This window comes from Gorilla gorilla, chromosome 21 (assembly GCF_029281585.2).
Source record: "Gorilla gorilla gorilla isolate KB3781 chromosome 21, NHGRI_mGorGor1-v2.1_pri, whole genome shotgun sequence".
Taxonomy (NCBI): domain Eukaryota; kingdom Metazoa; phylum Chordata; class Mammalia; order Primates; family Hominidae; genus Gorilla; species Gorilla gorilla.
Window position 1 is genome coordinate 31299783 of NC_073245.2, and position 27449 is coordinate 31327231.

The 27449-nt window shown below is 41.4% G+C and overlaps 1 protein-coding gene across 5 annotated transcripts in view; it reads left to right on the forward strand.

Moving 5' to 3' along the window:
* Nucleotides 1–10335: 10335 nt before the first annotated feature.
* The window catches only part of XRN2 (5'-3' exoribonuclease 2), an 86934-nt gene continuing 69820 nt past the window's right edge, over nucleotides 10336–27449 (forward strand). The window contains exon 1 of one of the 5 annotated variants that reach the window (XM_019017317.4): nucleotides 10336–10798. In XM_019017317.4, coding sequence (XP_018872862.2) covers nucleotides 10724–10798 — 75 coding nt within the window. In that variant the 5' untranslated portion in view covers nucleotides 10336–10723. The other 4 variants (XM_063702441.1, XM_019017316.4, XM_063702439.1 and 1 more) reach the window with 4 other exon arrangements.

A 27449-nucleotide genomic window follows, 5' to 3' on the forward strand; every position in this document is an offset into this window, starting at 1 on the left:
GCTGGCAGTCCTCACAGCCCTGGCTCGCTCTCGGCGCCTCCTCTGCCTGGGCTCCCACTTTGGCGGCACTTGAAGAGCCCTTCGGCCCACCGCTGCACTGTGGGAGCCCCTTTCTGGGCTGGCCAAGGCCGGAGCCCACTCCCTCAGCTTGCAGGGAGGTGTGGAGGGAGAGGCGCCAGCGGGAACCGGGGCTGTGCGCGCTTGCGGGCCATCTGGAGTTCCGGGTGAGCGTGGGCTTGGCGGACCCCGCACTCGGAGCAGCTGGCCGGCCCTGCCGGCCCCCGGCAATGAGGGACTTAGCACCCGGGCCAGCAGCTGCGGAGGGTGTACTGGGTCCCCCAGCAGTGCCAGCCCACCGGCGCTGCACTCTGTTTCTCACCGGGCCTTAGCTGCCTTCCCGCCTGGCAGGGCTCGGGACGTGCAGCCCGCCATGCGTGAGCCTCCCACCCACTCCATGGGCTCCTGTGCGGCCTGAGCCTCCCCGACGAGTGCCACCCCCTGCTCCAGGGCGCCCAGTCCCATCGACCACCCAAGGGCTGAGGAGTGCGAGCACACGGCGGCGGACTGGCGGGCAGCTCCACCTGCAGCCCCGGTGCGGGATCCACTGGGTGAAGCCAGCTGGGCTCCTGAGTCTGGTGGGAGGTGGAGACCTTTATGTCTAGCTCAGGGATTGTAAAGACACCAATCGGCACTCTGTATCTAGCCCAAGGTTTGTAAACACACCAATCAGCACCCTGTGTCTAGCTCAGGGTTTGTGAATGCACCAATCGACACTCTGTATGTAGCTGCTCTGGTGGGGCCTTGGAGAACCTTTGTGTCTATACTCTGTATCTAACTGATCTGATGGGGATGTGGAGAACCTTTATGTCTAGCTCAGGGATTGTAAACGCACCAATCAGCGCCCTGTCAAAACAGACCACTGGGCTCTACCAATCAGCAGGACGTGGGTGGGGACCAGATAAGAGAAGAAAAGCAGGCTGTGAGCCAGCAGTGGCAACCCACTTGGGTCCCCTTCCACAGTGTGGAAGTGTTGTTCTTTTGCTCTTTGCAATAAATCTTGCTACTGCTCACTCTTTGGGTCCACCGTGCTTTTATGAGCTGTAACACTCACCGCAAAGGTCTGCAGCTTCACTACTGAAGCCAGCGAGACCAGGAGCCCACCAGAAGGAAGAAACTCCGAACACATCCGAACATCAGAAGGAACAAACTCCAGATGCGCCACCTTAAGAGCTGTAACACTTACCGTGAGGGTCCACGGCTTCATTCTTGAAGTCAGTGAGACCAAGAACCCACCAATTCCGGACAAACTGGGTTCACGCCATTCTCCTGCCTCAGCCTCCCGAGTAGCTGGGACTACAGGCGCCTGCCACCATGCCCGGCTAATTTTTTGTATTTTTAGTAGAGATGGGGTTTCACTGTGTTAGCCAGGATGGTCTTGATCTCCTGACCCCGTGATCCGCCTGCCTCGACCTCCCAAAGGGCTAGGATTACAGGTGTGAGCCTCCGTGCCCAGCGGCTTCCACAGTTTTTGACAATGGCAATAATGCTCATGGAGGCCACTCCTATAATCACCAAGCAGATATTTAGGAAAAATGGCGCGAGTACTTTGGAAAACAGTTTGGTAGTTTTTTACAAAGTCAAATATACACTATTATGCATCCTTTATTCCTATTTGTTCCAGAGAAACGAAAATGTATTTCCACAAAAAGACTTGTGCATGAATATTCATACTAGCTTTATTCCAAAAAATCCAACAGCCCAAATATCCATCAGTGAGTAACTGGGTAAACAAATTGTGTTACATCTATACAATGAGATACCACACAGCAAAAACAAAAACAAAAACAAAACAAAACCCCAAAACCAAAAAACCACTGATTCACACAACACGGGTGAATCTCAAAAACATTATACTTAATATAGCCAGATATAAGACTATAAATAGTATGACTTCATTTACATGAAACTCTAATGAAACTAATGTATAGGGACAAAAAGCACATCAACGGTCGCCTGAGGCTAGGGCTAGGGAGGTAGTTTCTACCGCAAAGAAGCAAAAGAGACCTTTTGGGGTGAAAAAATTGTTGTATATTGTGATTGTAGTGGTGGTTGCCCAAGTGTATGTATACATTTGTCAAACATCATTGAACTGAACACTTAAAATGGATGCATTTCAATATGTGCAAATTATACCACAATAAAGTTGACTGGTTATAAAAAAAGAGAACTATATTTGGGCATAGCTTTACACAAGGCCAAGGGGAGGAAACAGAAGAGACTTTCCTAGGGTGTTTATGGTTTAGTACGAAGCTGAGGTGCAGATCCGTGGCACAAGGCCCTGCACTTAGGAACAATGGGTGGCAGAATGGATTAAGTGGCCAAAGAAGCCTATGGACAAGAAATAGAGAAGGAGGCAGAGAGAAAGAGACAGAGAGAGAGGTGAGGGAGTAGGTCCACCATGGCCTGGAGTTAAAGAATGATACATCATTTTAGAGAAGGTCTTATTTATTTCACTCTTCCATCAAGGCCTGTTCAAATCCCACTTTCTTCGCAAATTCTTGCTTGAGTCCCTACCCACAGCAACCTTTTCATCTTTCCCTCTTTTGTACTCTTATAGTAAGTTCTGTTTAATTTATGTGTAAATAGCTCTTTAATAGCTGTTTAATTTATGTGTAAATGGCCTCTTTTCTCTTGAACTGCTATTCAAATTGCTTAGTGCTAATTTCAAATGTGCTTATGCCTTATCTCATATCTAGAACACAAGTTCCTTAAGAGAGTCCTGTACCTTGGATCTCCCCATAGTTCCTTAACTACAGCAGCTGGGCAGCTTTTGTAGATGTTCTTGATTCATCGATTTTCAGTTACTAAAACTGGACTGGGTTAACATTTTGGGGTAAGGAAGATAAACCTACAATTCTATTATGATTGTACCTAGGGACTAAGTAGGGAGGTACTGTGGTTTGTGAACCCCTTGGTAATTCATTCCACTCCTCCTTTAATTGACAGACCATACTTTCTATCACAAAGCCAAGACCCTCTTCAGGCAAAGGCTTCTGTGAGGCAAACTGAAATTGAGTTGATATAGTTACCCCATCCCATGATTTTATACGTCAATTTTTTGTTTGTTTTGTTTTTCCAATCAGGAATTTCAGCCAGGGCAGTCACGTTTGTATTCGAAGCCTGCCAACTCTGACCAGAAATCAGGTCTCCGTTTAAGACACAACTTGACAAGTGGATTACATGTTCTGGTGAAAGGCAGATAAATGTCACTCATGTCACTATAAATAAAAGTCTGGGCCTGCTTATCAGCTTGTAGGGTTGAGGTCTTACCTTCAACACTTCTCAGAGTGCTTTACACTTTATTATCCTTTAAACGAGGTCTTTTCCATCCAGCTTCTTCCAGGGAATTATTACTGTTCAGCTCTTTGAAACATACAGCTCCTGTCAACTCCCTGTCTTTTCCTTTAAGGAACAATACAACCTGTGGCCTTAAACAGAAATCTGCCAGAATTTTCTCAAATGTCATATTAGAGAATGAAATGTAGGAAGACCTTTCATAGTAATGGATCTAGGACACCTTCCATAGTAATGGATCTAGGATCTTGTACCTGCTTTACAAGCAAATCATGTTCTAGCAGGCTTTGGTTGCTTGGGGTTATGGTTTAGAGCATGGGATTGGTCATCTAAATCCATGTAATAACAAGTATGGTTTGCAAAAAAGGATTTTCATGGTTAGAGAAATTTAGAAATGCACAATCAAAAAGGCTCTAAGATGGTTGCAGAAATGTAGTCTGTTTAGCTCGATTTAATCCAGAATTCTCAAAGTTATTTGACCACAGAACCTCCTTTTCACATATTTTTGGATACACTACTCACAAAAATGTTTCTGAGTGACTTAAGGCATTAACACAGATTGAGAAAGTTTAGAATTGAATTAAATAATCTTTTCTTTCTTTTTTTTTTTTTTAAATTTGAGGCAGGGTCTTGCTCTGTTGCCCAGGCTGGAGTGCAGTGGCACAATCTCGGCTCACTGCAACCTTGACCTCCTGGGCTCAAGCTATCCTCCTGCCTCAGCCTTCCGAGTAGCTGGGACTACAGGCATGTGCCACCATGTCCAGCAATTTTTGCATTTTTTGTGGAGACAGGGTTTCGCCTGGTCTCAAACTCCTGAGCTCAAGTGATCCACCCACCTCGGCCTCCTGAAGTGCTGGGATTATAGGCATGAGCCACGGCACCAAGCCAGAATTAAATAATCTTTCTACATTTATCAAAGTACACTTATTGAGGCCCTAAAAAGGCACATCTTTGTGTCTATATATCTGTATTACATTTCTGTACACTTCTGAGCTATATTCTAAAGTTCAATGAGGATAGAACTGGATATACACAAAAGTGTTTTGTACATTTGCTCACCAATGTTATGTTCATTTGTACCAGTGAATTATACTTGGTGATAATGATTGCAGACTGTTTTAGGTAACAAGGAACATTTGAGACAAGATCTGAATATAACAAAATCCTGGAAATGTGAAAAATTAGCTTTGGGTGGGTTCTAGGAGGAGAAACTCGTAGATTCCACTTCCAGTTTTACATTCTAAGACAGAGGTTCTCAAATTTTCGGTCTCAGGACTCATTTATACTCTTAAAATCCCAAGGAGCTTTTGTTTAAGTGGATTATATCTATTAACTTTTACTATGTTAGAAATCAAACCTGGGAAAATTTAAAAATACAAATTTATTATCTTAAAAATAAGAAACCCATAAGATCTTACCATAAGCAACATTTTTGTGAAAATAGCTATATTTTTGCAAAAAGATCAGTGAGAATATTGGTATTGTTCTACATTTTTGGAAATCTTTTCAGTGTCTGGTTTGGTAGAAGACAACTGGATTGTCACATCTGCTTCTGATTCAATTTGCTGATACTGCATGTCACAGAGTCTCTGAAAAATTTCAGTTACACTTAAGAATGAGAACAAAAAGGGTAAATAACATCCTACTATTATGAAAATAGTTTTGACCTCACAGACCCTCTCAGAGAGTCTCTGAGGACCTTGGGGTCTCTGAATCACACTTTGAGAACTACTGCTCTAAGAATTCAATTCAGTAAAAGTATTATATTTATTGAGAACCTACTGGATGCTCACCACAAGATAAATGTCCGAATTTGAGTTGTAAAAAAGGTGGTGGGAAGACTATGAGTCTCAGCAAAGTGGGAATGAGCAGGAAATATAAGTGAGGGAAAATTAAGACAGAGTCAATATGAGAAAGTTAACACCGTAACAGTGTGGTGGCATGCCTGTAGTCCAAGCTACTTGAGAGGCTGAGGTGGGAGGATTGCTTGAGTCTGGGAGATGGAGGTTGCATTGCGCCACTACACTTCCACCTGGCTTACAGAGAAAGATCCTGTCTGAAAAAGAAAAAAGAATGAACGCACGAGAGAAAGAAAAAGAAAGAAAGAAGGAAATAAAGAAACAGAGAAAGAGAAAGAGAGAGAGAGGAAGGAAGGAAGGAAAGAAGGAAGAAAAGAAAGTTAATACTAGCTGGGGAGTGGCAAAATGAGGCCTGTTAGATTATTAAATTGTCCAAAATAAGTGGAACATGCTAATAAAATTGTGAGGCTTCTTCAAAGCAAACAGTGTGGAGCACAACAAATAGCCATATAATGGTGATCACTTCCTGGTTCTTAGCAAGTTTTGGCCTGTGCACTGGGCATGGTATCACTGAATTTTCACAGAAAACCTATGAAGTCTATGATCCTCATTTTACAGATGAAGAAACTGAAGCTTAGAGAGGTGAAGCATCTTGAAAATGCATTAGTCAGAATTCTCCTGAAAAACAGGACCAATAGGTTGTGAGAAGGTTTTATTTGAAGAAATTGGCTCACACGATTGTGGGGGCTTGATGAGTCCAAAATCTGATGGGGTAGCCCAGCAGGCTGGAGACCCAGGGAAGAGGTGCATCTGCTGGCAGAATCCATTCTTGCTCAGGTAAGGTCAGTCTCAGGGGCTGTAGTGCTGCAGTGTCCACTTTCAGGTGGTGCCTGCACATCATGCAGAACCACCTGTAAACCAGCCCTGAGCTTTCTCTTCTCTACATTAAACCCAAGTAGGCCTGGCATTTCTCACTCACTCACTGTGGTCTACCTTTTGGTCCATGTTTCAGTCAACCAACCCATCAGTTATAGCACTAACTCCTTGAGTTGCAACATTAAATGCAGAAATCTTGCTCAATCGGCCCCTATCAATATATTCAGCCTGATTCAATTTTATGTTTCTTCCATCTTTATCCCACACCTTTAATTTCCATTCTCACACATATTCCCTGAATTTCTGACTAAATAAGAAAACTCCAGTAGTTCTTTTGGAGTGTAGTATGCCTCGTGGATCACATTTCGTGCCTCACCTTTTGGGACTGCTAGGACTTGAGTCTAGTTATAGTTCTAGAAGCCAAGAGGGGTAATGGGGGTGTGTCCTGAGGAGAATCAGCATTGTCTTGCGAGACAACTGTATCAGGGGAGGTCATGATAGATTCCTTAAGCAATGAAAGGTTAGTTCCCTCAGGTGGGGGTGGAGAGGATATATCTACTGGGGTGGAGAAAATGCTTCTACGGGCAAAGATGACTCATTGGAACTTAGGAATTCAATGTCCCCAGTGCCATCAAGGTCTTTCCATATGCCCCCATTCCAACTTTCAGGATCCAATTCGTTCCCAATCAATGCCCTCACTTTAGAAGTAGACAACCTGCAAAGTCAAAAATTCAATCAGCACTTTAACTCAGCCACTTACAGGATGTGATTCGGAGTTGATTTTTAACAATCTTGGCTCTGCAGCTACAGGAGATAAGGGTCTATTTCAGGCAGAAATACAAAGTTTCAGGTCACTTATGTTATACTTGAGCTGGGAATTTGAATCCCTGAGCTCATCCTTTTCTTTTCCCACTTTGTCCAGCAACATTAGGGGCAACCAATCTCATTATACTTGTTATTTTGGCAAATATGTTATAAAGTATCATACGCATGGTCACCCAGATCCTGCTTCTTTTTAGTTTTGGTAATATTTTGTGTAATTCTACTACTTCATCATGCCATAGACTATCACGTGTTTTATTTACTACTGGAAAGACATTCCTGTTTTTAATCTAATCAGACTAGAGAACCACTTCCAGAAACCTCAGAACCAATTACAAAAATGCATCCCTAAGATTCCGTTCCACTTGAACCACTTCTAGTACCAGAATCTGTAGCTGTCAGCGCTCTCTAGAGACATGGAATCAACATGTGGGCATATACAAAGACATTTATTATAAGGATTTGGCTCACGTAACTATACAGACTGGCTAATCCAAATCTGCAGTGTAGGCCAGCAGATTCAGGACTCAGGAGGCAGATTACATCTCAAGGCAGTTGGCTAGAGAATTCCCTCTTGCTTGGGGGCCAGACTTTTTGTTCTATTCAGGCCTTCAACTGATGAAATGAGGTCCACTCACATTATGGAGGGCAATCTGCTTTACTCTGCTGATTAAAAATGTTTATCTCAACCCAAAACGGCCACAATTACTGTTTTAAATACATCAGGTTATTCACAATGAATTTTGTAAGGATAAAGAAGGAAAGGAAGCACTTGGTAGAAGGACCAATAGTAGGCAAAAAAAAACTGAGAATTTTTTTCTATGATAATTACAATGTTAATGGGGCTTAAAAATGAATTGATGAATATTTAAAAACATCCTAGTTTCCACATATTATATATTTTTCATATTGTTTTTCACATTAATGTAATCCAGATACTAGCTGTGGCCTTCCTCTCTCCCTTTGAGATCTGGGCAAAAATGTTTCAAAACCTCTGAGTTCTCTGCCTGTATAAGTCCAAAGTCTGGTTCAGTATTTCTGCTAATTTATTTTATTTTATTATTATTATTATTTTTAGATAGCTTCTCGCTCTGTCACCCAGGCTGTAGCACAGTGGTGCAATCATAGCTCACTGCAGCCTTAAACTCTTGGGCTCAAGTGATCCTCCTGTCTTAGTCTCCCAATTTGCTAGGATTACAGATGTGAACCACCACACCTGGCCTCCCTGCTAATTTCTAACAATAATAAATTCTCACCTCTTCTGCTTCTAGAGGTCTGCTATGTTGCCCACCCCGTGGTGGTTCCAGACCACAGTGACCCCAACTGGAGACTTTTTATTTGATTTCTACAAGAAAAACCCATACCAAGCCTGAGTCTGACAGGCTTTACTGGACACATTGGGCCAGGGAAAGTGTCACAATACTTAGTCCATATCCTCCTGCCGCCTTTCAAGTTTCTTCTCTCTTTTACCCACTCCTTCTCTGAGTGCCAAAACTCCAATTTTAGTACTTCTATGCAAACCAATTTCACCACCCAGGTGAATTAGCTTGCACTCCCCAAATTTTGTTACTGGACTCTTTCCTTTGTAAGGGATAAGAATTTAGCCCAAGCCAGCTTAGGGCAAAAGGAAACTTTTGGCTGGGAGTGGTGGCTCACACCTGGAATCCCAGCACTTTGGGAGGCCAAGGCGGGCAGACCACAAGGTCAAGAGATTGAGACCATCCTGGCCAACATGGTAAACCCCCATCTCTACTAAAAATACAAAAATTAGCCAGGCGTGGTGGCGCACATTGGTAGTCCCGGCTACTTGGGAGGCTGAGGCAGGAGAATCGCTTGAACCTGGGAGTTGGAGTTTGCAGTGAACCGAGATGGCGCCACTGCACTCCAGCCTGGCAACAGAGTGAGACTCTGTCTTAAAAAAAAAAAAAAAATTTTTTTTGGCTCACAGAATCAAAGGACAGACTTAATCAAACTGCAGGAAGAGAGGGATTTAACTGGAACCAGGGAATTAACCCTGCTTCTCTCATTGCCTACTGGCAACAAGTTCCAATTCTTATCTTTTAGCGTTCACGCACTGGAAAGATGCAGTCTTAAATTTCTTATGGTTCAAAGCTCAAAAATGCTGGTGAGGCTGGGTGCAGTGGCTCACACCTGTAATCCCAGCACTCTGGAAGGCCGAGGTGGGCAGATCACCTGAGGTTAGGAGTTCGAGACCAGCCTGGCCAACATGGTGAAACCCTGTCTCAACTAAAAACACAAAAATCAGCGGGGTGTCGTGGCAGGCGCCTCTAATCCCAGCTACTCGGGAGGCTGAGGCAGGAGAATCACTTGAACCCGGGAGGTGGAGGTTGCAGTGAGCCTAGATCTTGCCACTGCACTCCAGCCTGGGTGACTGAGACTCCGTCTGAAAAAACAAAAACAAAACAATAAACCCTCCCAACCCGCCAAAATGCTGGTTAAGGATTCTAAATGGCTCAACTTGGCCAGCTGTCTATCCCTGAACTGCCTATGGTGTACATGTTCCTATAACAGCACCTCCCAGGGAAACCAGAGGGGCTGCTTCCAGGTAAAAGGAGGAATTTCACCATAGACATAATACTTTGGAATAGTTTTGGCTATCCTTAAGTAAAACACGGGATGACTATTTCTCTAATTTCCACACTAGTAGTTTAAACAAAGTAGTCATTAGACCACAGAGGAGGAGGCAATAAATACTGCCTGTCAGGTAACTCGGAGAAATACTTTCACAGAGGCCTCATGAGGTGAGCATTTAGCATCGTGTGTGATGTGTGTCAAACCAAGAGGGGATTCAGGGAGACTTCCAGGCTTGAGCAAACGGACAAATATACCTCCTCTTCCAGACCTCTCCTTTCATATGAAAAAAATTCGTTTGGGACCACCAGAAAACAAAAGATAAAAGTATCGTGTTAGAACAAGGACGGATTAAATGACCTTTGCTTGAACTGAAACAGAAGCTATGTGCATAAGTGACTTAACTCCTCTGTAACTTGGCTTTATCATTTACACGAGGGTGCTAACAGTACCCTCACAAGGCTCAAGTGAAGATTACATAGGACAATCCCTTAGTCAATGTCTTGGTACACTGTAAAGGCTCAGTAAATGCTGGAAAATCATATTAGCAACTATTTTATACCCGTAATTGTAGCTGGAAGGTTGTATTGGATGCTAAATACGGGCTAGATTCCATTCGGTAACTATTATAATTATTTATTTGCATAACAATCAAATTATTGGTGCAAAGCAGCCATTATTACTGTAAAATACTTTAAAATGCTCCTTTTGATAGTCCAGGTACGTACTGCAGCACAAAACTAAGAGAAACCAGGAAATGGAAGTAACGAGTAAGTTTGGATGCTTCGATTCTACCCTAGATTGAGATGGGTGAGAATAGAGGCAAAAGAAGACATCTTCTTCCAAACAAGAGGTGACCAAACGGGCAAGGGAGACCTCCTCCCGGGCATGCAGAGCGCAGCGATTCTGTGCGCAGGGAGCCGGAGGGCTGGGGCTGGGAGATCCCGGCGGAGCCCCGGCAGAGCAGTCGCCCGTGAGCCCCCGCGACTCAGACGCGCTCGGCCTCGCGCTCCGGGGCTGGGACCACCGAGGGCGAGCTGCAGCCTTCGCCACCCGGTCCGCCGGACTCCGCCTCCCACAAGCAGCCCGGCAAGGCCCTTTTCCGCCGCTGCCTCATCGAGCGGAGCCTCCTTCCCAGCTTCCCCGGCGGCGGCGCCGTGACGTCACTTCCGGTCTCCAGCGCGCACGTGGGAGGAAGTGCTGGTGCCCTCAGCCGCTGCTCCCGTCTCTTTGGTTACGCTCGTCAGCCGGTCGGCCGCCGCCTCCAGCCGTGTGCCGCTATGGGAGTCCCGGCGTTCTTCCGCTGGCTCAGCCGCAAGTACCCGTCCATCATAGTCAACTGCGTGGAAGAGAAGGTGAGGAGGCGCCAGGCGGCCGCCACACTCGAGCCCGGGCCCCCGGCACGTCTAGGCCGCGGCCCATGGGCTCCGCCGCCTGCCCCCGGGGAGCCTTGCCGGAGCTCGCGCCCTGCTGCCAGCCTCGCGAGCAGTCGCAGCCCCACACGCGGTGGGACGCGGGCTGTGGGATTCAGCACCCCGGGGGCGAGGAATTCAGGACCCTCGGCGGGGCAAGGGCCTATGGGGTTCCGAACTCGCAGGAGGGTCGCTCCTCCCCTACTCGCTTTTTCCCGGCACCGGAAGGCCCCGCCCACTGCTTTGTTTCCTCTCCAGACCGCGCATTTTGGGTCTCGGAAGAGGTTCAGAGGCTGTTGTTGAGCAATGCATGCCAGGTCAGCTGAGCTAGCGGGTTATGGATGCACGGATTCGGAGGCCAGCTTTTTGACAACCTTGTAAAGGAGTCCCTGGCGGCGACCTTTTCGTTGTTTACCAATTGTGCCGGAAAGGTTTTCTCCTAGTGTTCAGGACCATTTGTTGTTCTGGTTAGATTGGACGCTTAAAGCAGTATGTCAGGTCCAGGATGAGCGCTATAGAATTCTGAGAAGTTACCCTTCTCTGTGTGCCCTGACTACTGAACGGGGTGGGTGCTTGTTGAAAATTTCAAGATTACTGGATGTACTTGAGCAGTACAATTTTTGTTGTTAGTTAATACGTAAGTAGATTTTTGGCCATTATTGAGTTTTGTTTTTATTGTTTTCGTCATTCCGTGTAGATTCGATTTTGTGCTCTTAATTAGAATTTCTGGATTGGAAACGTTCGGAGGCACATCACGCGTACCTCACTCCTTAGTTTTTGAAGGCAGTGCTTGCCTGTCACTGTGAACTTATTTCTGCTTTTTTTTTTTAACTTTCTTGGCTTCTATCCAAGGAGGAACCAAAAGCCTTGTCTTAGTGGCATTCCCACTATTTCTTGTTTTTTTCAAAAAGCAACTGCTAAATTGAATACTTGTTTCCTTTGTAAAATTTTAATCGAACTTTATTGAACTTTACTTGCACGTGGGTTAAACAAAAAGCAACAGTTCTTGCTCTACCCCTTCTCATCCCATTTCTCCACCTTTAACTGTTTTGGTTCTGTCTCTAAGTATCATACTTATACTTTATCACTTTTAGATCTGTTGAATTCTAGCTGGAATAGGCGAGGATTTAGTCACCTATTCAGCCCTCCCTCTATACTCTTAATGGAGTAAATCACTAGATATATATTTTTATTGGTAAGCTTTATAACTAAGTAATTTGCCTTTTTCATTCCATCGCCTGTGTAACGTATCCCTTGACTCAATGCTTTCTAAGGTCGATCTTAGCTTTTCTTCCCTTTCACCTCAAGTTTGTCAGCTGTACTTTTGCGTTGTGGGCATCCAAAATTAAATGATCAGGGCTTTGACTATACAGATTTAAAATGCCGAAAAATCAGATAGGATAGTTGACTATTGACACTGTGTAGATTCAGGTTATGTACTGTGATTTTGTTTTTTGTGCTGCTTTTGTCTTTTTCCCTGGGGGTGCCTTTCTTTTTCCACTTTACATCTTGCCGCGCCCGGACTCTATTTTACCAGGTAGTCTATCAAGAGTCATCTTTCTTCTTGAATAGTCCTTCTTGGGGTCTTATTTATTTTTGTTGCTGTCACACCTGGCTATTCTGTAGGCTTGCTGGAAAGCTGCATCTGGGATTTTATTATTATTATTGCTATCATATCTTTCTTCAGTGGGAGGTACTGTTTTCTGGATCATCATCTTACTTCATTTGTTTATTTATTTAGAGATGGAGTCTCGCTATGTCTCTTAGGCTGGAGTACAGTGGCATGATCTCGGCTCACTACAACCTCCGGCCTCCTGGGTTCAAGCCATTCTTCTGCCACAGCGTCCAGAGCAGCTAGGACTACAGGTGTGCGCCGCCACGCCCAGCTGATTTTTTTTTTAGTAGAAACGGAGTTTTGCCATGTTGGTCAGGCTGGTCTCGAACTCCTGACCTCAGGTGATCTGCCTGCCTCAGCCTCCACAGTGCTGAGACTACAGGCATGAGCCACCATACCTGGCCTTTTTTTTTTTTTTTTTTTTTTTTGTTGTTGTATTTTTAGTAGAGACGGGGTTTTGCCATGTTGGCTATGCTGGTCTCTGTCCTGACCGCACGTGATCCGCCTCCCTGGGCCTCCCTTGTGCTAGGATTACAGGTGTGAGCCACGGCGCCCGGCCCATCTTTCTTCCTTTAAATCGTTTTCTTAGTTTTTATTCTTACTTCTTTTTTTTTTTTTTTTTTTTGAGACGGAGCCTCCCTCTGTCTCCCAGGCTGGAGTGCAGTGGCGCAATCAATCTCGGCTCACTGCAAGCTCCGCCTCTCGGGTTCACGCCATTCTCCTGCCTCAGCCTCCCAAGTAGCTGGGACTACAGGCGCCCGCCACCACGCCTGGCTAATTTTTTTGTACTTTTAGTAGAGACGGGGTTTCACCGTGTTAGCCAGGATGGTCTCGATCTCCTGACCTTCTGATCCGCCTGCCTTGGCCTCCTTATTCTTAATTCTTAAGAAATGCTGTGTGGGATGTGAGATTTCCGAGTCATTGTAGGACCCAAAATAGCTGCATTCTACCCTTATACACGTGAATGATCATTAGCTAGGCATGGAATTTGAGGTGTTTTTTTTTTTTTTTTCTTCTTTGAGAGGGAGTCTAGCTCTGTCACCCAGGCAGGAGTGCAGTGGTGTGATCTCGGCTCACTGCAGCCTCCACTTCCCGGGTTCAAGCCATTCTCCTGCCTCAGCCTCCCGAGTAGCTGGGACTACAGGCGCGCCACCACGCCCGGCTAATTTTTGTAGTTTTAGTAGAGACGGAGTTTCACCATGTTGGCCAAGCTGATCTTGAACTCCTGACCTCAGGTGATCCACCAGCCTCTGCCTCCCAAAGTGCTGGGATTACAGGCATGAGCCACCGCACCTGGCCAGGAATTCCAGTTTTAATATTAGGTTCCCTCAAAACTTTGAAAGAAATTGTTCTTTTGTACTCTCTCATCTAGTAGTGTTGATGACAAGTTCGGTGTTAATGTGATGTATTTATTTAACCAGCAGTTATATAGCATTTACCATTGTTTTAAGAACTTTATTATAACTTGTTTGATCCTCACAACCACATGACTTCTACTGTTGTAATTATTTTTATTACATACAAATAATAGAAGCACGTTATTTGGTGACAACCAATATTGTTATTATGTTATAATAATTACTATGTTTATTGGCCGGGTGCGGTGGCTCACGCCTGTAATTCCAGCACTTTGGGAGGCTGAAGTGGGTGGATCACGAGGTCAAGAGATCCAGACCATCCTGGCTAACATGGTGAAACCCTATCTCTACTAAAAATACAAAAATTAGCTGCGCATGGTGGCGTGCCTGTAGTCCCAGCTACTTGGGAGGCTGAGGCAGGAGAATCACTTGAACCCGGGAGGCGGAGATTGCGGTGAGCCGAGATCCCGCCACTGCACTCCAGCCTGGTGACAGAGCGAGACTCCATCTCAGAAAAATAATGATTATTGTTATGTTTATTATTATTACAGATGAGAAAATGGAAACACAGCAGGGTCGAGTATCATACCCAAGGTCACTCAGCTGATAAATGTCAGAGCTAGTGTGGAAACCAGAAGGACTTAATTTTTATGCTCATATGCTTTCATTCTTTTGTGATCAGTTTTCCTTCCTAGATTTTAAAAAGATCTTTTTCTTGATAGTGTAAACTTTCATTATTAGGTACCCAGGTATAGATGTTATTTTAAATTCAGATTCATTTTGATCAGTACGTGGCTCACTCTTTGAGTCTGGAGTCTTATGTTCTTCGGTTTTAGGGAATGCTGTTTGATGATTTCTTGACCTTTTTTTCTTCCCTTTCCAGACTCAGGATACTGGTCCTCCTAGACTCATGTATTTTTATTTTTATTTTCTCTCTCATTCTCTGGCTTTCCTTGAAACCTCCCCCAACCTTTGGTGTTTTTGCAGCTTTGTTGAGGTATACTTGACATAGAATAAACTGCAGGTAATTAAAGTGTACAATTTTCTTTTAACTTTTTTAGAGATGAGGTCTTGCTCTGTCACCAGGCTGGAATGCAGTGTGCAATCATGGCTCACTGCAGCCTCAAACTCCTGGGCTTAAAGTATATAATTTAATACAGTGCATACATCTGTGAAACCAGCACAACCAAGACAGTGAACGTGACCTCTAAAACATTCCTTCTGCCCTTTTGTAGTTCCTTTCTACCATCCCTCCCTGCCACCTGTCTTTTGCCAACCACTGACTGGTTTGCTTTCTGACTGTATGATAAGTTTTCATTTTCTATAATTTTTTATAAATGAGATTATATAGTATATACTCATTTTTTGCCTCAGTTACTTTCATTCAGTATACTTACTTTGAAATTCTTCCGTTGTTGTATGTGTCAGTAGTTTATTTCTTTTTTGTTTTTCTTTTTTTTTTGAGATGGAGTCTCGCTCTGTCGCCCAGGCTGGAGTGCAGTGGTGCAATCTCGGCTCACTGCAACCTCCACCTTCCGGGTTCAGGCAATTCTCCTGCCTCAGCCTCCCGAGCAGCTGGGATTACAGGCACATGCCACCACACCCGGCTAATTTTTGTATTTTTAGTAGAGATGGAGTTTCACCATGTTGGCCAGGCTGGTCTTGAACTCCTGACCTCAAGTATCTGCCTGCCTCGTCTTTTAATTTTTGGATAGTATTCTGTGTGTAGATACACCACATTTTATTTATTTATTCAGATGATTGATGAACATTGGGATTGTTTCCAGTTTTCGGCTTTCTGAAAAAGAAACCTATGAACATCTGTGTACAAGTCTTTGTAGGGACATATGCTTGCATTTGTTTGGGGGAAAAACATTAGGAGTGAAATGGTTGGATTGTATAGTAGGTGTGTGATTACTTAAAAAGAAAAACCTGCCAGACTTTTTTTTTCAAACTGGTTTTGCCATTTTACATTGGCATCAGCAGCATATCAGGGTTCCAGTTGCTCAACTTCCTCACCAACACTTGATATAGTTAGCCCTTTTAGTTTTAGGTAGTCCGGTGTACTGTTACCTTATTGTGGTTTTAACTTGCATTTCCTTCAGATGCTTATTTGCTTTCTGTATATCATCATGGGCAGGGTGAGGCATCTGTTCAGATCTTTTGCCCATTTTTATCTTCGGTTGTCTTACTTAAATGTAGAGTTTGTTACATATTCTAGATAGAAATCCTTAGTTTGATATATCTTTTGCAAATATTTTCTTTTGATCTGTGGCTTGTCTTTTTACTTCTTAACAGTGTCTTGGGAGCAAACATTTAAAAATTTTAATGAAGTCTGATTAATTTTTTCCCTTTATATTTCTGCTTTTTGTATTTAAGGAATCCTTTGTCAAAGCCAAGGTCTGCTGTGTTTTCTTAGAGAAGTTTTATAGTTTTACTTCATTCTGTGGTTTCCATTTTTTGGTCTAGTCATATGGTGAATTATCGGTCTTTAAATGCTAAAGCCACCTTGCATTCCTTGGATAAACCCCACTTGATCATGTTGTATTATTTTTATATACTGTTGAATTCAGTTTGCTAAAGTTTTCTTGAGAATTTTTACGTCTCTGTTCACAAAAGATATTTGTAGCATTCTTGTAATGTGTAGTTTAGATGTCAGAATAATGTTGACCTCAAATTGAGTTCCTTCAGTTTTTTGGAAGAGTTTGTGTAGAGTTAGTATTGTTTCTTCCTAAAATGTTTGATAAATTTACCAGTGAGGCCATCTGGACTTGGAGTTCTGTGGGAAGGCTTTAAGCTGCAAATTAAGTTTCTTTAGTAGATCTAGAACTATTGAGGTTACCTATTTATTTATTTATTTATTTTTTGGATGAGCTTTTTTAGTTTGTATCTTTCACAGATTTTGCCCGCTTCATCTAAGTCAAGCTTGTCCAACCTGTGGCCTGCAAGCTGCATGCGACCCAGGATGCTTTGAATGCAGCCCAGCACAAATTCGTAAACTTTCTTAAAACATCATGAGATTTATGAACGGACCTTTTCTTTTTTTTTCAGCTCATCAGCTGTCGTTAGTATTAGTGGCCCAAGACAATTCTTCTTCCAGAGTGGCCCAGGGAAGCCAAAAGACTGGACACCCCTGATCTAAGTAGTTGAATTGGCTGACATAAAGTTGTTCATAGTATTTTCTTACTATCCTTTTTTTTTGTTATTAAAATGTTTTCACTCCTGTTTTTACTTCTCTTTTGTTTTCTTTTTTCTTCCTGTTAACTTGTTATTATCCTTTTAATATTGTTAGAATCTGTAGTGATGTTACCTCTTTCATTTCTGATACTTGTAATTCTACTTTGTTTTGTCCCATTATCAGTCTGGCTACACTGTTCTCAGATAACTAGCTTTTGGTTTCATTGATTTTCTTTATTGTTTTTCTGTTTTCTCTTTCTTTGATTCTGCTCTTATATGTATTTGTTATGCTTACTTTGGGTTCAACTTGTTTTTTCTCTTCCTTGTTTATTAAGGTAGAAGCTGAGGTCATTGTTTTGAGACATTTCTTCCTCTCTGATACAGATCTTGAGTGCCATAAATTGCCTTCTAGATATTGTTTAAACAGTGTGCCACAAATATTAACATGTTGTATTTTCATTTTCATCCACTTAAAAATATATTCTAAAACTCCCTTTGGCCCGCTGGTTATTTAAGAGTGTTACTTAATTTTCACACACATGGGAGATTTTCCAGGTATTTTTTCCTGTTCGTGATTTTTAATTTAATTCCCTTATCAGAGATCATATTTAATTTGAGGTCTGTTGAAGTTTATCAGACTGGTTCAGAATATGGTCTCTATAAATGTTTTATGTATATTTGAAAAGGATACATTTTCTGCTGCTGTGAAACTTTGACTATAACTTTTGGATTTTTCTGTTTCTCCTTTCAGTTCTATTGGTTTTTGGTTGTGTATTTTGAAGCTCTTTTATTAGGTGCATAAATGCTTAACATTGTTCTAGTTTTTTGGTGGATAATACACTTATTATGAAATGACCTTCATTATTCTTGGTTAATATTTGCTCAGAAATCTATTTTATTTGTCATTAATACAGCCAGTTATTCTGACTAGTGTCAGCATGGTGTGTTTTTTTCTATCCTTTTATTTTAGCCTGTTTGCATCTTTATGTTTAAAGTGGACGTTTTTGTAGGTAACATAACAATTGGGTCTGGCTTTTTTTTATTTTTATTTTTTATTTTTTATTTTTTTTGAGATGGAGTCTCGCTGTGTTGCCCAGGCTGGAGTGTAGTGGCGCGATCTCGGCTCACTGCAAGCTCCGCCACCCGGTTTCATGCCATTCCGAGTAGCTGGGACTACAGGCGCCCGCCACCACGCCTGGCTAATTTTTTTGTTTTTTTTTTTAGTAGAGATGGGGTTCCATTCACTGTGTTAGCCAGGATGGTCTTGATCTCCTGACCTCGTGATCCGCCCGCCTCTGCCTCCCAAAGTGCTGGGATTACAGGCGTGAGCCACCACGCCTGTCCAGGTCTGGCTTTTTTATACAGTTTGAGAATCTCTGCCCCCTCTTTTTATTGGGATAAAACATACATAAAATTACCATTTTGACTGTTTTAAAGTGTACAATTCAATGGAACCAAGTATGTTCAAATTGTTGTGCAACTGTCACCAATGTCTATTTCCAGAACAATTTTATCATCCCAAACAGAAATGCTACCTGTTAAACAGTAACTCCTTGTCCCCCTCCCCACTTTCTATCTTTATAAATTTGCCTATTCTAGTTACCTTATGTAAATGAAATCATAATATTTTTCCTTTTGTGTCTGGCTTATTTCTCTTAACATAGTGTTTTCAAGGTTTGTCCATGTTGTTGCATGTCTCAGAATTTCATTCCTTTTTAAAGCTGAATGATACTCCCATTGTATATGGGAGTATATGTCACACTCTGGACACTTTGGCTGGTTCTACCTTTAGTCTATTATGAATAACACTGCTATGCACATTGGTGTACAAGTATCTTTTTTAGTCCCTGCATTCAATTCTTTTGAGTATGTACCTATGAGTGGAATCATTGGATCATGTAATTCTGTGTTTAGCATTTTGAGGAACCACCAAACTGTTTTTCTAGTCTGCTTTGTAATTGGGCCATTTAGAACATTTATATTTAAAATGATTATTGATGGCCAGGCATGTTGGCTCACGCCTGCCATCCCAGCACTTTGGGAGGCCAAGGAAGATGGATCATTTGAGGCCAGGAGTTCGAGAGCAGCCTGGACAACATGGTGAAACCTCGTCTCTACTAAAAAAGTAACAAAAAAAAATTAGCTGGGCATAGTGGTACAACACCTATAAACCCAGCTACTCAGGAGGCTGAGGCACAAAATCACTTGATCCCGGGATACTGAGATTGTAGTGAGCTGAGATTGTTCCACTGCACTCCAGCCTGGGCGACAGAGCGAGCCTCTGTCTCAAAAGACAAAAAAAGATTATTGATATGGTTAGATTTAAATCTGTCATCTTACTATTTGTTTTCTGTCTCATCTGTTCATTGTTTCAGTTTCTTAAGTCTTATGCCTTCTTTTAGGTTGTGTTTTTTTTTTTTGTCTTTTTGAGAGGAGTTTCACTGTGTTGCCCAGGCTGGAGTGCAGTGGCACGATCTCAGCTCACTGCAAGCTCTGCCTCCCGGGCTCACGCCATTCTCCTGCCTCAGCCTCCCGAGTAGCTGGGACTACAGGCGCCTGCCACCATGCCCAGCTAATTTTTTGTATTTATTTATTTTTTTAGTAGAGACAGGGTTTCACCGTGTTAGCCAGGATGGTCTCTATCTCCTGACTTCCTGGAATTACAGGTGTGAGCCACCGTGCCCGGCCTTAGGTTGTGTTTTTATGATTTCATTTTATTCCCTGTGCTCACTTATTAAGAACTCTTTACTGATTCAGTCATCAGCTTCTTCACTTCATATACTCTAACTGCTTGGCTCATGCAGTCCTCCATTTATCAGCTTTCTGACCATCGGAAAATGACTTAAATGCCTAAACTCTAGAGGGCCGGAGCTTCTCGTTAAAACCAAACCCCAAGATTTTTTTTTTTTTTTTTTTTTGAAGACAGAGTCTTGCTCTGTTGCCCAGGCTGGAGTGCAGTGGTGCAATCTCTGCTCACTGCAACCTCTGCCTCCTGGGTTCAAGCCATTCTCCTTCCTCAGCCTCCCAAATAACTGGGACAACCAGTGTGCACCATGACGCCTGGCTAATTTTTGTATTTTTAGTAGAGGTTTCACCACGTTGGCTAAGCTGGTCTTGAACTCCTGACCTCAGGCGATCCGCCTGCCTCAGCCTCCCAAAGTGCTGGGATTAGAGGCGTGAGCCACCATGCCTGGGCCCTAGATAAATTAAATAACACAGTTCAATTGAGCAATGAACAGTTTGCCAGTTGAGTGGCCCTCAGAACCAGAAGAGGTTTGGGGAGCTCTTGAAAACAGAAGTGAGGTACAGAGACAGCTTAATCTTTTGGCTTATTTAAACATGGCCAGATAAGTTGGCAACCTGTGATTGACTGAAGCTCGACTGCTGCGATTGGCGGAGACTCTGCTTTTTGTTACAAAAGTATGCTCCTAAGTTAGGCTTTTCCTTAGTGGACTTTATGTAAGTAATATTGCAGTTCTTCAAGTGAAGAATCAGTAAGGAGCCATCCTCAGGCCAAATTTGGTGTAAGTTAACACACTACGCTACACTGTGCTGCTCCCTACAGTTTCCCCCTCTGGTCATCTCTGTGCAAGGGCTGAAAGCAGAAGGCTGCGTGTCCTCATTTGTTGCCAGCTGGGAATGTGTATGTTGGGTGACTCAATTTTTCGCTGCTCTGTGCATGTCCACAAATGACTGCGAAAGTACCATGATTATTAATTTTGGGGTTAAAAATAAATTTCAGTGAGTAGACATATTTGCAAATATGGGATTCATGAATAATGAAGATTGGCTATGTATGTATCACAGAGGGTGATTGTGTGGATTAGATGTATTAATACCAGTTACAATCCTGTTACAGAAGCATTTGCTAAATGGCAACTATTTGGAAAATCTGATTTCAGAATTTTATTTGGTAAATTAATTTTTAGTAGTTTATGTGTCCAAGTAAAGGCAGAGATGTTTTTGAGTCTAACTCTTGGTAATACTGCGTTGGAGTGTACAGTGTGGTCTTACTGTTTTCATGTAATGAAATCCAGGTTTCCTCCACTGCCTCTTTTCTCTCTTCCATTTCATTGAGTACTACTTTTGTGATAGGCATCACTCTGAGGGAAGGGAGAAAAATCATAAGGTGGACATTTATCCTTGACCCTACATTCTATTTTCTCTAATATGATTATTTCTTTGGAGCTGGTTACCACATTCTTTAAACAGCTTTGTTGAGATATGATTTGCATACAATAAAATTCACCCATTTAAAGTGTACAACTCAGTGATTTTTAGTATTTTCACAAATGTGTGCATCCATCACCACAGTCAATTTTAGAACATTTTAATCACCTTGAAAAGAAACTTGTACCCTTTAGCTGTTGTCCCTCTAACTGCTGTCACCTTTTCTCCCAGCCTTAAGCAACCACTAATCTACTTTATGTCTATATAGATTTTTCCTAGTCTGGACTTTCACATGAGAGGAATCTATAGAATATGGTCGTTTCTGGCTGGCTGCTTTCACTTAATATTATGTTTTCAAAGTTCACCCATGTTGTAACATGTCGCAGTACTTTATTATTTGCTTATGGCCAAATACTGTGCCATTGTATGGATATACCACATTTTGTTCATCCATTTGTCTGTTGATAAACATTTGAACAGTTTCTATCTTTTGGCTATTATGAATAATGCTGTTTTAAACATTCATGTTATGTTTCTGTGTGGATATGTTTTCGTGTTTCTTGGGTGTATACCTAGGCGTAGAGTTGCTGGATTATATGGTTTAATCATTTGAAGAACTGCCAGCCACTTTCCCAGGTTCTTGCTCTGTTGCCCAGGCTGGAGTGCAATGGCATGATCATAGCTCACTGCAGCCTTGAACTCCTGGGTTCAAGCGATTCTCCTGCCTCAGTCTCCTGAATAGCTAGGACTATAGGCATGTGCCACTATGCTTGGCTAACTTTTTTTTTTTTTAAGAGATGGGGTTTCTCTGTGTTGCCTCCTGGTCTTGAACTCCTAGCCCCAAGTGATTGCACTATTTTATATTCCCACCAGTAGTGTATGAGGGTTCCAATTTTTCCACATTTTTGCTGTGAAGCAGGTTTACTGTGTGTTGCTTACCAACTTGTCTGAGTCTGAGGAGACAAGGACATCCATGTACAATGTTACATGAAGAGGGTTTATTATTTACAAATAGACAGTAAAGGACAACAGAAGCCTAGGATTCATTCTGAATGGGTCCCCCATGGCTCAGGAAACATGCCCGGGGCAGATAGAGTCTTGACTGCAGGGGCCACACTTGCTTGGCGGGAGAGGAACCCTGAAAGGCAGCCCACTCTGGGTTATACACCTCAGGGTTTATGTGACACACTGAGCTAATGCTTTAAAAAACGTCCTGCTTCCAGGGGTGAAAGGAACAAAGCCCACCTTGTCCCGGGCAGTTGCGCCCTCACTCAAGATGTTAAATTCCTGGGAGGGACAGGAGCAAGGCTGGACATTTTCAGGCAGTTCTTCCCTATTTCAGGATATTGCATTACCATCACATTCTACAGTCACTTTTGAGAACTATGAGCAAGAAAAGGAACTGAGTTAGTCCAAGGCCAGCCAAAGAACTATGCCACACTTGCCAACACTTGTTATCTGACTTGGCTTTAGCCATTCTAGTGGGTGTGTGACGTGGTATCTCCTGTGGTTTTGATTTGCATTTTCTGATGAGTAGTCGTGTTGAGCATCTTTTCATGTGCTTACTGGCCATCTGTGTATCTTTTGGAGAAATGTCTATTTAGGTTCTTTGTCTCCTCTTCCCCCCTTTTTTTGAGACAGGGTTTCACTCTTGTTACCCAGGCTGGAGGGCAGTGGCACAATCTCAGCTCACTGCAACCTCCATCTCCCAGGGTCACGTTATCCTCCCACCTCAGCCTCCTGAGTAGCTGGGACTACAGGCAGGCACCACCATGCCTGGCTAACTTTTTGTATTTTAGGTTGAGACAGGGTTTTGCCATATTGCCCAGGCTGGTCTTGAACTCCTGAGCTCAGATGATCCACCTGCCTCAGCCTCCTAAAGTGTTGGGATTACAGGCGTAAGCCATCATACCCGGCCTCTTTGCCCTTTTAAAATTGGGTTGTCCTATTATTGAATTGTAAGGGTTTTAAAGAATGTATTCTGAATATAAGTCCCTTATGAGATAAATGATTTGCAAATATTTTGCCACATTCTGTGGATTGTCTTTCCACTTTCTTGATGGTGTCCTTTGAAGAATAAAAGTTTAAAATTTTGTCCGATTGTGGTGACTCACGCTTGTAATCGCAGCACTTTGGGAGGCTGAGGTGGGCAGATCACTTGAGGACAGGAGTTCGAGACCAGCCTGGCCAACATGGTGAAACCCCGTCTCTACTGAAAATACAGAAAATTAGCCGGGTGTGGTGGTGGGCGCCTGTAATCCCAGCTACTCAGGAGGCTGGGGCAGGAGAATGGCTTGAACCCAGGAGGCGGAGGTTGCAGTGAGCCAAGATTGTGCCGTTGCACTCCAGCCTGGGCAACAAGAGCAAAACTCAGTCTCAAAAAACAAACAAACAAACTAACAAAAAAGTTTAAAATTTTGATGATGGAGTGCAGTTCATCTGCTTTTTTCTTTTATCATTTGAGCTTTTGATGGCATATCTAAGAATTCCATTGCGAAATTCAAGGTCACAAATATTTACACCTGTTTTTCGGAAGAGTTTTATAGCTTTAGCTCTTAAATGTAGGTTCATGATCCATTTTGAGTTGTTTGAGTTAAGGTGTGAAGTAATAGTCCAGCTTCACTTTCTTGCATTGGCTATCTAGTTGTCCTACACCATTTGTTGAAGACTGTTCTTTTCCCCATTAAATGATCTTGACACCTTGTCAAAAATCAGTTAATAATAGCTATGTGCATTTATTTCTGGACTCAATTCCATTCCATTGATCTAAATGTTTATCCTTGTCCCAGTACCACACTGTCTTGATTACTGTTGCTTTGTAGTAAGTTTTGAAATCAGGTATGATTCTTACCTTATTCTTTTCCAGCATTATTTTGGCTATTATGGTGCCTTGCAATTTTATATGAAATTTTAGAAGCAGCTTGTCAGGTTCTACAAATAAATCAGCTGGGATTCTGGTACAGATCACATTGAATTTGTCAATCAGTTTGGGGAGTATTGTCATCTTAATGTTGAGTCTTGTGTTCCATAAATATGGGATGTTATTTGTTTAGAACTATTTTGATTTCTGTCAACAGTGTTTTGTAGTTTTCAAAATATAAATTTCGCATTTCTTTGTTAGATTTAGCCCTAGTTTTTTGATACTATTGTGAGAATGTTTTAACTTTATTTTTGGAATACTCATTGCAAGTGTATAGAAATGTAATTGATTTTTATATATTGATTTTGTATCCTATAACCTTGCTGCAGTCATATATCATAATAATTTTCTAGTGGATCCCTTAGGATTTTCTATATACAAAATCATGTCATGTGCAAATATAGTTTAATTTCTTTTTTTCTAATATCAATACCTTTTCCTTTTCCTGCCTAATTGCCCTGGCTGGAACCTCCAGAATAGAAGTGGCAAGAGCAGGCATCTTTGTCTTATTCCTGATTTTAGAGGGAAAGCATTTAGGCTTTGACCACCAAGTATGGTGTTAACTGTTAGGTTATTTTTTTGTTTGTTTGTTTTTGTTTTTGCGATGCCCTTTATGTTGAGAATTTCCCTTCTATTTCTAGTTGAGTATTTTTTTTTTAATCATGAAAGTGTTGGATTTTTCTAACGCTTTTTCTGTATGAAGATGATCGTGTCATTTTGCTTTGCAATCTGTTAATATGATGTGTTTGATTGGTTTTTGGATGTTCAACTAACTTTGCATTTCTAGGATAAATCCTACTTGGTCATGGTGTATAATATTTTAATATATTGCTGGCTTCTGTTTGCTAGTCCGGTCGTCTTGCAGTATCTGTGAGGGATTGGTTCCAGGACCTCCTGTGGATGCCGAAATCAACGGAGGCTCAAATCTCTGATATATAATGGTGTAATATTTGCATATAATCTATGCACATCTTCTCATATATTTTAAATAGTCTCTGGGTTACTTAAATACCTGGCACAATGTAAATGCTGTGTGAATAGTTGTTATACTGTACCGTTTAGGGAATAATGACAAGAAAAGGTCTGCACATGTTGAGTACCAATGCAACTGTCCATTTTTTTTCCTGAATATTTTTGATCCATGATTGATCTATTCCACAGATGTAGAATTGACAGATATGGAGGGCTGACTGTATTTTGTTGAGGATTTTTGCATCCATGCTCATAAGAGATGCTGGTCTGCAGTTTTTTCTTTTATGTTTTTGTGTGGTCTTGGTATTGGTCATATTGGCCCAATAAAATGTGTTCGGAATTGTTGGGAAGAGTTCGTGAAGAATTCGTACAAATTCTTCTTTTGACTGTCTGATGTAATTCAGCAGTGAAGCCATTTACGCTTAACTTTTCTTTTGGGTAGTTTGCGGATTACTGATTTAATCTCTTTAACTTGTTACGGGTTTATGCAGTTTATGTCTTTCTTGAATCATTTTTGGTAGTTTGTGTCTTTCTAGTAATTTGTCCATTTCATCTAAGTTATCTAATTTGTTGGTGTATGACTATTCATGGTATTTCTTTATGATCCTTTTTGTTTTTATAAGGTTAGCAGTAGCGTCCTGTCTCTCATCTCTGATTCTAGTAACTTGAGTCTTCTCTCTTTTTTCTTTCATCAGACTAGCTGAAGGTTTGTCATTTTTTGTTGACCTTTTTAAACAACTAGCTTTGTTGGTTTCATTGATTTTTCTCTATTTTTAAATTTTCGTTTCATTAATTTCTGCTCTCATCTTTTATTCTTTCTGCTTGCTTTAGGTTTAGTTTACTCTCTTTTGGTATCTTAAGGTGGAAAGTTAGGTAATTGATTTGAGATTTTTTTTTTTAATTAACTTTTTCAGAGCCAAATACTTCTGAAGAGATATTTCTTAATCTAAGCATTTGCAGCTATAAATTTCCATCTGAACACTGCTTTATATGTATTCCATAACATTTTGTATATTGTGTCTTCATTTGCATTGATCCCAAAGTAGTTTCTGGTTTCCCGTTTGATTTCTTCCTAGATCCCTTGGTTATTTTGGACTGTGTTGTTTAATTTCCACATATTTGTGAATTTGCCAATTTTTTTTTTCTCTTAATGGTTTCTAATTTTATTTCATTGTGGTCAGAGTATATACTTTGTATTATTTCTGTGCTTTTACTTTTTTTGAGAGCATATTGCGTGTACACCTGAGAATGTATATTCTGTTGTTAGGTGTAATGTGCTAGAAACATCTGTTAGGTCTCTGTTGATAGTGTTGTTCAAGTTATCTGTTTTCATGTTGATCTTCTGTTTTGTTCTATTATTGAAGGGGGAGTATTGAAGTCTCCAGCTATCATTGTTGAATTGCCATATGTCTTGTTTTGTGTATTTTGGTGCTGTTATTAGGTGCACCTGTATTTTTAATTGTTATATCTTTTTCTTGATGGATTTACTTTTTATCATTATAAAATGACCATCTTTACCTCCAGTAACATTTTTTTATTTGTTTTAGTCTGTTTTATCTGATATCAGTATAGCCACTCCAGTTTTCTTGTGGTTGCTGTCTGCATGATTATCTTTTCTCATCCATTTACTTTTACTCTTTTGGGTCTTTGAATCTCAAGTGTATCTCCTGTAGATAACGCATAGTTAGATCATGTTTTTAAAATCCACTTTGACAAGCTACCTTTTTGTTAGATTGTTTGATCCATTCACATTTTAATGTAATTATTGATAGAGTTACATTTTACTTTTTGTTTTTTGTATGTCTCATGTCATTGTTCTCTATTTCTCCTTTGTGCTTTCTTTTGCAATGAGAGGATATTTTCTAATATAGCATTCAAATTTTTTTCTTTTCTTATTCAGTGGCCAGTTACTAGAAGGATTCTAAATTCATTAGTAATTTTTTCCACTATATATTTTTTTCAAAGTCATTGTTCTAGAGCTTACCCTATGTATCTTGTCAGAATCAAATTCAGATTTATACTTGCTTAGTTTCAGTAATACATGCTAAAATTTATTGAACTTTACTGCTATGTAGTTCAATTCCCATCCCCCCTTTGTATATTATTGTTATATATATTACATATATTGACATAATCCAACAATACTTTTTTTAAGAGTTACTTTACCGTCTGTAGCCATTTCCTTAGCCCACTGTAACTTTGTTTCCATCTACCCCTTTTTGCTATTAGGGCAAATATATTACACATATATTACATTCTACCTTATAAGCTCAACATTATACTATGTAATATTTATACAATTGCTTTTTAATTCAATTAAGAGAAGAAAGGAGGGAAAATATACTTGTGCTTATTGTTTGCCTGGACTTGAATTACCATCTA